Raw genomic sequence first — 14,359 nt, 5'->3', positions numbered from 1 at the left:
TTGGGGAGAAATTAATCGGGTCCAGTAATAATCAAATAAATACAATAATAATAATAATAAGGCTTTGTTTAGTTTTAAATAAATCATTAAATATAGATGAACTAAGAAAGAAATCTTGAGACGAATTTTTTGAGCCTAATTAGTCCATGATTAGCTATAAGTGCTACCGTGTCCAATATATGCTAATGACGAATTAATTATGCTCAAAAAATTCTTCTCGCGGTTTCTAGGCTAGTTGTGAAATTCGTTTTTTCATTCTTGTCCGAAAACCCTTTTGATATCCGATCAAACATTTAACGTGACACTTCCCAAAATTTTTCTTCCCCTGAACACTCCCTACATCAACCTCAGGGGCCAAGTGATTGGGACGGAGTAGGGTGACTGACATGTGGGGTCCACTGATCAGGTTCGTTAGGTGGGTGGTCGTTGGTTGCCGCCGTGACAAACGGTTGGTTGCGACGCAGACAAACTAATTCCCAAAAAGTAGACCTGCCATGAACGATGGGGGATTCAGATTTTAGAGTTACTGTACAAGCGCGCAGCTGACTAATGGAGCATTTTGTGCTCAGGCAACAAGGGAGCTTGCAAAAATAAGCTGATAGCTATTTAACATATACACGGTAAAATTAATTGTTATAAAATTTTAAAAAATATATTTAAAAAATCTAAGAGATTAAGATTATATATAGAATTTTTTTAAAACTCATCAGTTTACTGTTCGAAAAGCGAATGCGTAAAAACCACGAAAAAAAATCTGTACCGTAGATGGGCGAACGAACGCAATGGAATTACTAGCCACTTTTTCGTTTAGCTGTGTGTATACGAAGTTACTTGCAATTTCTTCGTGCTCGACACCTGCTTTGTATATACTCCATACATATTTTTTATATGACACCGCTAGCCTTTACGCTTACGTTTGGTTATTTGCCTTATTAAATAATATATAATCATTAATTATTTTATTATAATTTGATTTACTATTATAAAAACTTTAAGTATAAATTATAATTTTATATATTTGAATAAAATTTTTAAATAAGATAATGTCAAACGTAGATTTAAAAATCACGTGCGTATAAAAATACATGGAGGAAATACCGTACACTAGAATGCTGGGAGTCTTCCCCACTCTGATTGCAAATGCACTTCAGTCCATCTTCACGTGATGTATCATCCCTCAACTTGTACTCTAATCATGTTCCTTTTGAGCTATTGGCACTTGACAAAAAAAATATTAAGCTTTTGCTACCTTTTTGGGATCTTCCATGTTCGCTGAATCATTCGAAACCAATTGAAGTATAGTTTAGTTTAGCCGGAGGCCCACATGAAAGAACCCTGGGTGCTGGAACCATAATTATCTGCACGAACATCTCAAACAAATAAATCGTAGAGGAAGTTTGTAATATTAGATTTTATGATATTATTTCCCCCGTTTGGCCCTTTGGACTAAAAGATTGAAGGTCTCCAAAACCTATAAAATTTCCAAGAAATCGCTCAACGTACGTAGATTTTGGAAGAAAGTTAGTAGAGCTCTATCTCTCATATCTCCTCTTGACTGTCTTCACATTTAAAATTTACACCGAAAGATTTGTAATTTATGGTGTTAGGGAAATTGTCCATATATATCGAAAGCACACGAGAGACATGGATTTAACGTGAAAAAGTCTTATGGAAAAAACCACGGACGTCAACCCACAGTCACTATGAGATGATTACAATGCGGAGAAATACACCGGATCGTCACACCTTTCCCATATAGCTTACAATATATATAAGGAGACTTAGGGCATGTTCAATAGTAGAGCATATTATGGGATCTATCTCAAGCTACGTCAGCAGAAAAAACTCATACAAAAGACAGTCTCTCAAGCTGACTCTAGACTAATCAATTTCTCGTTTGCATTCCATCTTATCAGTGTCTCTAATTAGAGTCAACACACGTATAAAGCAGATTTTATGGTTATCTCTTCGTTTTATGCATCAAGAGTCGATGTTTTGTTAACTCCATGCAAAACAACCAATTTTTACTCTCCTATCGTTTCTCGTCCACATCAGCGAGCATGCAGCGATAGGGACGTCAATTAGAGCCCTTTGTACGTGTCCTTATGAAAGTCCTAATAAAAAGGACTACAAGTCTTATTAAGAAACTCTGAGTCCTAATGAAAAAGACTAGGAGTCATATTAGGAAACTAGTAATATAATTCAAATACATTATAAATAATAATTTGGATCATATCTCTAAAAAGCTTCACCTTGAGACGAGTTCTCTTGTAGCATAAAAATCATAAATTACCATAAATCTTATGTAGATAAAATCACATTGCGACAAATAGTCTTTTGGACTATACTGGGCACAAACTAAACTTGAGAACAATGAGAACCCCGCTTTTTGAACAGGAGCAGTGAATCATGCTTTAAACTCGCTATAGGATAAAACCCTAAATTTATTGGTATAAATTGGTGGAACCCAACAGAGATGAGAACAAGAACGAAATACTTAGATCTCTTGATAAACATCATGATAAATTGGCCATGAGCTTATAGAGACTAGTACTAGGACTAATATTAATACTATACTAGTAGTAGTATATTTGAGGCATAATCCAACAACTGGTATAATTGTTCTTTATAAAATTACATGAGAGAAAAATCAAGCGTATTCACCAATCATCCAACACTTGTTGAGCTGCACAATTCACAAGCTAATGGAATCTTTCGTGTTGCAAGCCGGGTTGGAGGCGAGGCTGGTGATCCACACCTCGTCGGCGACCACCGCCTCGTCGTCGTCGTTCCGGTGCCACGTCCACCGCGCGTGCGTCGCGTTCACAACCTCCAGCCTCCCGTGCCCGAAGCTCGCCTCCCGGAACGCCGACGCCGCCGGCTGCGGGTCCACGTACTTCTTCGCCAGCCCTTCCCTGTTCCCGCCGTCGCCGACGGTCACGTGCACCGGCCCGCACGGGTCCTCCACGCCGCCGTGCACGCGCGCGAACCTCTCGTACGCATGCACGTGGCCGGCGAACACTGCGTCGACGCGCGCGCCGTAGAGGAGCTCCTCCATGGCGGCGCGCATGGCGTCGCCCTCCCCGCGGTGCGCCGTGTTGCTGCTGTACCACGGCGCGTGCACCAGCGCCACCACGAACGCCGCCCTGCCGCGGTCGATCCGGGCCAGGTCGCCCCGCAGCCACCGGTGCTGCGCCGAGCCGGCGGCGTAGTCGGTGTACGACCCCAGCATGATGACGTGCGCGGCGCCGCCGGCGACGTCGAAGGAGTAGTAGAGGTTGGACCCCGACGGCGACGCGCCGGCGTCGTGCGGCATGCGCCACCGCGCGTTGTACGCCGTGAACGGCTGCGGGTGGAGGAGCGGGATCCTCTCCACCTCGTGGTTGCCCGCCGTCACCATCCACGGCCGCGCGCTCGCAAGCGGCTCGACGAGGCGGCCGTACGTGTCCCACCGCGGCTGGTAGAAGTCGGCGTAGGACAGGTCGCCGGGGAGGAGCAACATGTCGTAGTCGTCGGCGCCGATGTGCCGCAGCGTGGACTTGGTCCATCCCGTCTGTCCCAGGTCACCGACGACGACGAACTTGACGGGGAGGCTCGCCGGCGGCGTCCGGAAGGAGAACTCGCGCGACGTGCTGTTGCTGCAGCGGTAGTAGTAGGTGGTGCTGGGTTCGAGTGGGCCGACGACGGCATCGTGGATCTTGCCGGAATGGTAGAGGAAGAAGGAGTAGGTGGTGGTGCTTCCGGCCGCCGAGAATGGGTACTCGCCGGAGACCGTGCCGTACTCCACGGTCGCCGGTGCATCGTCGTCGGTGATCCATGTTATCCTTATCTTGTCGGAGCCTACAGTTGATATATGCACCTGATAGTTGCGCCAACACGTGTCAGTCTGTCAGCCTTACTAGCAAATGAGATACTCTAATGTTTGATCATTTATCGATCTTATTCAAAAAATAATAAAAATATTATTTATTTTGCTTGTGATTTACTTTATTATTAAAAGATCTTTAAGCACGACTTATTATTTTTTATATTTATACTAAATTTTTAAATAAGACGAATGGTCAAACATTGCAACCAAAAAAGTCAAATATCTTATATTATGAAATAGAGGTATTATTACCTCCGTTTCATGATGTAAGATGTTTGATTTTTTAGTTGTAACGTTTGATCATTTGTCTTATTCAAAAATTTAGTACAAATATAAAAAAATGATAAGTCGTGCTTTAAGTTATTTTAATAATAAAGTAAGTCACAAGCAAAATAAATGATATTTTCATAATTTTTGAATGAGATAAATGGTCAAACATTGTAAGTGAATATAAAACGGAGGGAGTAATTGCAAACAGTAAATTGAGCTGTAATCTGGTTCAGAGTAGCGATCAAGGATTTGAGTTCCCTGAACCTGTGATTCAGGAAGAACACGTGGTCTTGCTTCCATTCCTCTCAAAAGCCTCTATATATGAAAATAACCCACTGACATAAATTTGCAAGCTTCTGAACTGTGCATCAAGTAATAAACTAATACTCCCTCCGTATTTTTGTATATGACGCCGTTGACTTTTAGTTTCATGTTTGACCATTCGTCTTATTCAAAAAAATTATATAATTATTAATTATTTTGTTATAATATGATTTATTATTATAGAAACTTTAATTATGCATTATAATTTTGCATATTTGGATATAAATTTTAAATAAGACGAATGATCAAACGTGATTCTAAAAATCAACGGTGTCATACATAAAAATATGGAGAGAGTAATATATATTGCTTATTTTGTTAGCTAATTTGATGATTCATATGCAAGACAACAACGTAATTTTACTTTATGTTTTTTTTACTCTGTTACCGATTAAGTCATGCATACACAAATGCAGCGCCCATAAGTTTCAATTGCCACTCCACTCATGTTAAAATTGACCTGAATAAAAAAAAAGCACATATTTGCAATTGACTTTTGTTCCGAACTCAACATGTGTCTGGAAAATTCGGTTCAACTCTGATTCTCTTCTCTTTCAAGTAGCAACAGGCAACCATCCTTGTCATGCTGAAAATGACCAAATTAATATGTAAAATGAGTAAATGCTTCCTGATTCATGCAAACTGTCTAACAGAACCGTCTAGACCCCTCAAATGAGTTGGCTGATGATCGAACGTTTTTTTTAATAAAAAGCAAAATGGTATATTTGTAAATAAAAAATAATTTACGAATATAACTTTTATATATGTGTTGTTAACAATATAAAAGCAAAGGCTGAAAAAATAAAATGTGATGAAAAAACCAAAACCAATTCTAAATTAAATGTTTAAAATCCAAATTTTGGTTATAAGCATAAGTAAAAGAAAAAAAAATTGAGACTGTTGGAATATAAACTTCAGTCTTCAGCAAGAGACATTAAGCATCATGCAAAAAGCAATCATTTTCTGTTTGTGTTCATTCACAGTTAGAAAAATAAACAGGAAAATATCTGACAACATGAGTTACATATAATCTGAATCTGACAAATTCCCTGATGTATCTGAATATTTGCTGGACACAAGGTTATTCAGGGATCTTGAATATAATGAAACTTGATGAAATATTTGTTCATGGGTCTTGCTTCATCTCCAACAGAAAAAGGGATGGTTCAGGAGTCAGGATTACAGCACTGACGATTACGCATGTCGATTACTTGAGAAACATGTACAGAAAGTCGATCACTTTTCGTGTTCATGATCGAGCACCAAGAACCACATGCCGACATCGTCAGAAACGATAATCATTCATGAGACGAATGCGAGAGCAAGAAATCCACAAACCCAAAGGAGCTTCTTCATGGAGATCATTCAAACTAGCTAGAACGTAAAAGCATGGACTCTTGTACATCTTAATATAAACACTGCACTAATCTGCCATTAAAAGAACTGAACCTCAAGAATTCAACTTTCTTTTATGGACAACTCTTTCATCCAAACCTTTTTCAGAATCCATTAATTGAAATACAGAAGCAAGGAATGAAACGAACGATGAAAGGAAAGAAGAGGGAGAACATCCGACATGAGAATGCATCGATTGAACGTACCTGCTGTGGTGTCTGTCCGTTGCCGTCGTGGAGCACGGAGAGCGCCGCCCTCGGCCTCGGCCGCACGTACGTCGACGCCGCCGGCGGCAGCAGCGACATGGCCGCGAGGAGGGTTACGAGGAGGGGGAGCGCTGCTACGTTCGCCATTGCCATGGTCGCACAGCTCGCAGAGTCGTCTTCACTGAATCTCTCGTGTTCAATACTGGACAAGCTTGCATGCAAGATACTATATAAGATGGAGCACTTCAAGAGGCAACATGATGATAGGCATAGGTATAGCCTGCCGTGTGTGAGCGAATTTCGTCCAAATTTGGATGCATTCCAGCTGCAATCTGGCTTCTGGATATATATTGTGTTTCGTCAGCTTCGGGTGACTTGTTCTACAAATATTTTGCTCCCTGACGAAACAGAAACCGCTCGATATATCTTTTCAAAAAGAAAAACAGATACAGAGAAGCAGGCAGAGGCCAGCCTTGTTGAGTGCAGAAATGGGGAAGCTGGGAGAGCTCATGTTCTTCTGTCGTCGAATGGGCGATTTTGCGCGTGTTGGCTTTGTTTTTTTTTTCCTTTACAGACTTTAGATTGTTTTATTGCCATGTTTATTACGCATACAAATGGTGCGTTTCATATAAAAGCTATTTATATGAAAGTTTTTATCTAATATTTCTAAAGTAAAATTTTAATTTTTCTAAAGCTATTTATATGAAAGTTTTTATCTAATCTTTCTAAAGTTACCGTAAAAAAATCAAATAAGAACCTATATGGACTCTATAGACTCCACCTTGTAATGTTGTTGGGCTACCTGGCTAACGTGTGAATTATAGATGTAGGCTCTGGTGCACAATCAACCTTAATAACATTTTATCTTGTTTAGTGTAACATTTTTCTTCTATATCTTAATACCATTAGCATGGGCTCCTTTGTCTTTTCCAAAAAAGAAATATAAGATAATCTGAATTTCTGAAATCTTCGTAACTTCCTAACAATGGTGTTAGGGTTTCTTATTTCAGTTTCATTGGAGATGCACGAAACCTCTAATATCAATCACGTTATTGCTAGCTGGAAAATGAAAAAGTATGCCACGTGTCCATCTCATCATCACCATCAAATTAAATGCTCTCCTGCTAATTAAGCATATTCCATTTTGGTATGGCGAGTTGACGACTGGCTTTTTCTTTTAGATTAATGCATCTGTACTTTATACTTTCGCCTGTCTTTTCGCATATGTTTATGTTTATAAACCAAAATTTAAATTTTTAATCTTAAATTTAAATTTTTTTATCAAATTCGGTCGTAGTTTTTAGATTGGTTAAAATATATATATATAATTTTTATTCTCAAATTATTTATCGTTTAGACTTTTTCTATAAAACACACAAACAAACAATGACCTCTTATAGCACACATGTGCCCTTGCTGGCTGCCAAATTGTATGATCAAGATGTGGAGGGAGCATTAATTATGTATTTGTCTATCATGTTGGCTGCCGACCATCCATGTTTGAGATAAGTAACTATCAAGCATGCTAAACAATATATAGTTTCTGTGGTCAACGAAGGAAGGCAGTTTGAGCAAGGAGATGATTTCTTATTGAAAGGATGGCCGTTGCCGCCTTTTCGTTTATAGGATATATCTCCCGAAAAACTGAAATGCTTTTAGATAATTAACAGGATAAGTATGTTTATACATATATATGTAAGATCTACAAGTAAGCCACATACAAAGCAAAGTATGCAAAGTTAGCTTTCTTTTTTGCTTAAACTTGCAGGCATCCCTCTCTGAAGGTGAGTTCATCATTTCAGTACCAAGTGAAGAAAATGGAAAGAATGTGGCCAGGCTTTTTTTTTTTCATCTGAAAGAAGATGATTAGAACACCGGATAATCATATTGAATTTCCTTGGCTATCTTTTTGACAGCGGCGTCGTTAAGCTGAAGAATATTGGAAGCAAGTTCAGCTGACACTTAACAAGCATATACTATTTTAATTGCATTGCTTCTTAGGCTAATAATGCTAACATCTAGGGGAGCGTATACTCCTGGTATTTTTCAAAAATGGTAAAATTATTCTTGCAATTCTATCAAAAATAAAATAGGGTGGGAAAAAAGGTTTATGGTGTTTGCTACGAAAGATGGGTGTATGGTGGAAAATAAGGCTCTTTTTGACGAACCGTATCCTTTTGTTCATGTTCAAACTATACCACCCAAATAGAAGGGATTAAAACAGAATTCCCTAGAACATAAGGCAAACCAAACTATTTTGAAAGATCATTTGATGAATTAGTTTAAAAGGATTGCAAGAAATATCCCAGTAGCAGCTGGGGCGCAGGTAGCAAGATAGCAGAGCACTGCATATCTATGGAGATCTGGACAGAAAGGAACAGGAGAGTATTTCAGGGAAAAGAGTTAACTTTAGAACACCTACTAACAAAAATCATGGATTTTGGAACTACCTTTCTTTCTTCTTAATAGCGAGAATAGGAAATTAGACTCTTTGTAAAGGGGTGGCCTTCAGGCAGTCTGCCTAAAAGGCATGTATTTTTGAACTACCTTTCTTTCTTCTTAATATAGCACCAGCAAAAGCTTGCTTCGGTTAAAAAAAAAAAAAGCTAGCTGAGTGACAGAATTGAGATAACAGAGATTGACACAAGATGACAAGAATTCGCTATGTACACTTCACAAGTTCACAACCAGACAGCGGAGTACCTGATTGGCTATATTAGGATATGTTTGGGAAAACTTTAGATTCTAAGAAATAGCTATTTAGTAGTCAACTTATAAGAATCTAGAAAAGCTCTGAAACTCAGCTTCTCCAGCTTCTGGCTTCTTAGTTTATTTCGAGAATCTATAACTACAGATTCTCAAAAGTTGTGGACCGTTTGGGATAGCTTCTGGCAGAAGTAGTTTTTGAAAAAAAGCTGCAGCTAGGAAAAACTCCTAAACAGACTCTAGCCCCTTTTTGAGCAGTATATCTGTGCTCCAGACCAAGAAAGTGCTGATCCCAGATCCATAGACATTTGTCTGTATAAATCAGAAGAGAAAAAAAGATACAGTGAGAGTGAAATATCCTTGTACAATTTCATTTTCTTTTTTCCTTTGAAAAGTTGCATATGAAGATAAGGAAATGTACCCCTTGATCCAGGACGGTCTTAATTAAGGTAATTTTATCATCTTTAAGAAAGTACATTCAAATAATAGTACATCTAGATACAAAATATCTGAAGGTATCAAAATTTATATAAAAAATAGGATTAATCAGATACGTGTCATTAAAAATTTATGAGTTTGGAAAAATACCATTACAAAATGACGCTGATATTTTGGTGAAACTGTCTTCACACTACTCACTCTGTACACATGAATCGTCGTCGACCCACACGTGGCACTCAAAATTTCTAGTGTTGAGTCTGTTGACCCATATGCCCATGTGTGAGTTGGCTATACCTATCCAGTTGGTCGAGTTGATGCAGCCAGACTACTTTTAAAATAAGAAAATTTGCAAACATGCTATTATCATTTTGTAAAGTTAGAAATATGATATTGGTATCTCAATTATATATGGGGCCCGCATGAGTCAACAATATGCGGTTAAGATGACATATCTCTAATTTTGCAAATACAATAACATCATTGTATTTTTTCCTTTAAATAAGTGCACTCTTCTAGATTTTAAAAATTATTGTTTCTAGACTGAGAAAGAAAAAAACTATATAAATTAGAAGAATGCATTTATTTTGTGACGGTTGAAATATATACTACCTCCGTCCCGAAATAAGATCATTTTTCAGTTTTTGCGATTAATATTTTTATTCTTACTAGATGATAAAACATGAATAGTACTTTATGGATGACTAATTTTTTTAAGTTTTTTATAGATTTTTCAAATAAGACGAATGTTCAAACGTTGGATATGGAAAAACGAAAAATAAAGTTATTAGTAGCTGGTAGTTGGTTGCATTTGTCGGAGTTCAGGGAGATGAGCTTCGGACGTCGTGCTGCTGGAGAGCCTCTGGCTACTGCTAAGCTAAACCTAGTCACATCAACGAGCAAATGATGGCCCAAAAGAAATTGCAATTCAGATGCAATACTGCTCACTGACACATGAGTCCTATAGTACTGTAGAGGATTCACACCCAAGAAATTGCCCCTCGCCATTGGATGTGGTGATTTGGTTTAAATTACTCTCGCCATTGGATGTGGTGATTTGGTTTAAATTACTCACAGCTTATTAGAAGGGATAAAATGCTTTATGTAGTCCACAGTCAGTGTGTTTTAGTGTGAGCCTCATTATTATTAGTTTTTTCTTGCAAATATGTAATATAGCTTGTTTGAGCTGAGATAAACTCAACGAGGATAAATAAAAGCCATTAAGCACGCTTTGGTTTGCTAACACTATTTAACATTTGTTATAAACCACGGGTAAGACTAGTTAAACTGTAAAGTACTCATGGGGTACCGTGGAGGATATTCATATCAAGTACCCACGTAGAAAACATAACATACTGTGGATAGGGGATAGGCGATGCAGGAGATATGGGATATACTAGAACTCAAATAATATGTTGCATTGTATCCTAAAGTAGGGTATAGTCTCAATCATATAATATCATGTAAAAATAAGACAATCGAAGCCATTTTTTTAGAATGTCCCCTGCCTCATAATTTTGCCTCTCATTATATAAGGGGAGGTAGGAGGCCCTTAAGGACCCGAACAGTTAACAGAATACAGTCCACTAAATAGGAATAGAGTATACACATAGAGGGATGAACTTGTATAAATCCATATGTCTAATGTGCCAGTGAGTACCACCCCTGATGAGGCGTAGCACGCCCGAATGAGGAAACAGATCCTCTGACATAAAGTCAGAAAACATGGTCACTAACATATAAACCTAGCATTCATAGCCACGTGTCAGTCTTTCTAACTTTATGTTAGAGGATCTCGCTCTCCCGGACGGACCATGCCAGTACCGTGCTTATGCCACCATGGCTGGGCCTGGCCCAGTTGGACATTACTCCTGCAAATATGTAGTATAGTGGTTTTGGACATTACTCACGTGCTGACCCATTATTATTTGGGCCAGAACGATATTGTGTCTCAAGTGCGGGCCCATTATATTTGTGGGCCCAGAACTGGATAGTGGGTGATGATTGGGCCGATTGGTAGTTCAGCCCGACAGCATTGCGACTGACGACATGCAGGCCGCCTACAGTTGGGCCGAATTCTCGATAATGATCTGTGGAGTCTTCTCCAAGACGTCACCATCGGTCTTTATTGCTTCCAAAGTCAGATTTTGACTTTTTTTTAAAAAAAATTCTCTCACCCAAATTTCAAGCAGGTTATATCAAGCCTACATATTAATTGTATAATTTGTAAGTATTCACCAAGTTAATTAGTCATTAACTACGCGTCCTTGATGCTTAATTCAACTACTATTTGTATACTCTGTATGCATTGAATACCAGCATTAATGGATCATGCCTCTGACATACTTTGACGGTATATTTGTTAACGAAAAATAATTTATAAATAAAACTTTTATATATGTATTCTTAGTGATTAAAAAATCCTAAAAATCAACTTCTAATTTAAGATTAAAATTTAAATTTTGTCCTATAAATATATGCAGAAGAGAAAAGAAAAGATAGAGGTGATAGCAAGTCACTGGTAGAATTATTGAAACAAGATTTGGGAATCAGCTCAATATTTAACACCAAATGTGTCCATGTCCAAAACGTGCGCAGTCATCTTGGTTGGTGTCACGGACGACAACCGGGAGGCAGGAGGAAATTATCAAACCACAACATGTGGCACACCGTACGTCCTTATGTAAAATGGATAAGAAAGCATCTAAGTAATCGACCAGTCTTTTCTATGGCAAAAATTTCCAAAAGATGATGAAGCAAGTGACGTGTTTACAATTAGCAACATGACACGTACGTGTGGAAATTTAAATATATGTTGGTGTTGATTTTGTTCTCTCAATCTTCTAAAATTTTGATCATGAATAGATGTTCAATATTTAGTTTGAAAATGTAAAAAGTGTACGAGCAGATTTTCATTTACAAGTGCATCCATAATATTATAATTGTGTTATATATTATGACAATATTATAATAGAAAGTTTATGTTCAAATTTAATTACACAGCTAATACCGACTAAAGTTAACATATATTTAAATATTAAGGTAAAGCCGAAGTAGTACTAAGTATAAGGCAGCAGAAACAATAACTGTCTATTTGTCACATATTATACAACAGTTTAGGCATATGTTGTTTATATGATTGTCTGTAGGATGTTTAATGCATATATGCATCCACGATCAAGCACGTATTGATTTTTATATAATATTTTATTGCATCACCAATATAAGAGACTTTACATACATATATGTGTGTGGTGGGGGCTGTATGTATGTATATGTGTACGTGTGAATATGTATGTATTGGATATGTGCGTATCCAGAAAACCCATAGACCGAGGTAAAAATTCGGAACAATAGCTTTGGTACAATGTTGAAATTGACAAAGTGATTACCATGCTCGGATGCCTTCTAACCTTAGACAGGATCCATGACACCAAAACATCAAAACATCAGCAAACACTTACATGTATAGTGATATATCTCATATTAATCTATCTTTATAAAATTTTTAAATTATTTTTAGGAATATTTAAATAGCACGCAATAGACAGAGGGACATCCACTCGAGAGTTTAGAATACTTTCCCTAGAAACCTGTAGGCTAGGCTAGTGATGCTCGCGGCATCCTCATCCTTCTCCGACCCACCATCTCCCCCTTCCTCCTTCTCCTCCTTCGTCTTCCTCACAAGGCAGGCCGGCGGCGGCATCTCCTCTGATGGCGGGTGCCGGCTTCCTCATCCGGACGCGCGCGTAGCCGATCCACCGCCGGTGGTGTCGACTTACAACATCTCATACAATGCACGACAGAGGCATCGAGTAGCCTGGGAGCACGAGCTCGACCTGTCGATGAAGCAAACGCCGGCTACACTCTCTTTCTTCATTTAATTGCTGCCACGTCGGATTTTTTCCTCTCTCGCGAAGCGCTATCAACGACAGGGCACTAGTGGTTAATTAATTTCCCAATTATTTGTGTCTAGTCGTACGAGGAAAAAGTGAAGAACGATAGTTTCTTCTGTTCTTTTATGAGAATGAATTTCCTAGAATTAATCCTTTTGAAAGAAGAAAAGTTAATACAAGGAGTATGGAAGAAAGAACGAAAGACGATACCTCGACGATGAATTGATGATGGAGTTGAAGCATCTGCGATTCGGTGGGTAGGTCAGCCGACTATATATATAGCTTTACAACTCCCCTGATGCAATGCATCTCTTCTTTTCTGAAGCAATATTGTTGCCTTTTTTTTCTCTTCCAAGATACTGTTAGGATGCTTGCTTAGGCAAGGTGTGTTTTGCTCATTGCCAGTCACTGTCATTTTGCTCTCTGAATATTAAAGTATCACACATCTTCCACTGTTGCAATATTTATCAGACATTGCCTGCAAAATGTGCTTGTTCTGTAATATTCTGTTGATCAGTTGCTGCTCTTTCAAGAAGCTTTTTCTGTTGTTCGAAAGCACAATGTGTAAACAACTACAACTGTTGCTTCCACTTGTTTACCATACATCTGTACAGCTGAGGATCAAGTGGACTGAGGGGTTGTTTAGTTGGCAAAAATTTTTGCTAAAGGGGTCACATCGAACGTTTGATCGGATGTCGGAAGGGTTTTAGACACGAATGAAAAAACGAATTTCACGGCTAGCCTAGAAACCACGAGACGAATTTTTTGAGCCTAATTAATCCGTCATTAGCACACATGTTGGCTATTATAGTACTTATGGCTAATCATGGACTAATTAGACTCAAAAGATTCGTCTTAAGATTTCTTCCATAACTGTGTAATTAGTTTTTTAGTTCATTAATATTTAATGTTTTATTTAAGTGTCCAAAAATTCGATGTGATATTTTTAAAAAAAATTTGGGAACTAAACAAGGCCTAAATGCAGAGTAAAAAGAGGCCACCAGCATGCCCTCATTCCTCTGCTCTGATCAGTGCGGTCCAAAAGAACAGGTTGCATTGTTACACTGAATATCTCCTCCTCATCTTGTGCATTTGTTTATGAGAAAAAGCTGCCAGAACTTGATTTGTACAGGTATTCGGATCGAGCTCATGCTTGGAGAACACAAATCTAAAATTGAATGTGTGGATATGCCTTTTTTATGTTAAAAGAACACAGGTTCATTGTCATGACAGCATGTGTTGTGATCTTCTCTTTA

The 14,359-nt window shown here is 38.4% G+C and overlaps 1 protein-coding gene across 3 annotated transcripts; it reads right to left on the bottom strand.

The window, feature by feature from the left end:
* Window positions 1-2,466: 2,466 nt before the first annotated feature.
* Window positions 2,467-13,380, bottom strand: LOC102702620 (probable purple acid phosphatase 20). Of its 3 annotated transcripts, XM_015842731.2 has the most exons (3): window positions 13,314-13,344; window positions 6,064-6,265; window positions 2,467-3,859 (listed from the first exon to the last, which is right to left on the bottom strand). In XM_015842731.2, the coding sequence occupies exons 2-3, from the start codon at window positions 6,214-6,216 to the stop codon at window positions 2,696-2,698; spliced, it is 1,317 nt and encodes a 438-aa protein (XP_015698217.2). In that variant the 5' UTR covers window positions 6,217-6,265; window positions 13,314-13,344; the 3' UTR covers window positions 2,467-2,695. The 3 variants fall into 3 exon arrangements, 1 of the variants encoding a protein (XP_015698217.2); XR_005812931.1 differs by lacking the exons at window positions 2,467-3,859; window positions 6,064-6,265 and adding an exon at window positions 8,904-9,081 and having other exon boundaries at window positions 13,314-13,342; XR_005812930.1 differs by lacking the exons at window positions 2,467-3,859; window positions 6,064-6,265 and adding an exon at window positions 12,467-13,129 and having other exon boundaries at window positions 13,314-13,380.
* Window positions 13,381-14,359: the final 979 nt, after the last annotated feature.

This window comes from Oryza brachyantha, chromosome 12 (assembly GCF_000231095.2).
Source record: "Oryza brachyantha chromosome 12, ObraRS2, whole genome shotgun sequence".
Lineage (NCBI taxonomy): Eukaryota > Viridiplantae > Streptophyta > Magnoliopsida > Poales > Poaceae > Oryza > Oryza brachyantha.
This window is presented reverse-complemented; position numbering and strand designations above follow the sequence as displayed.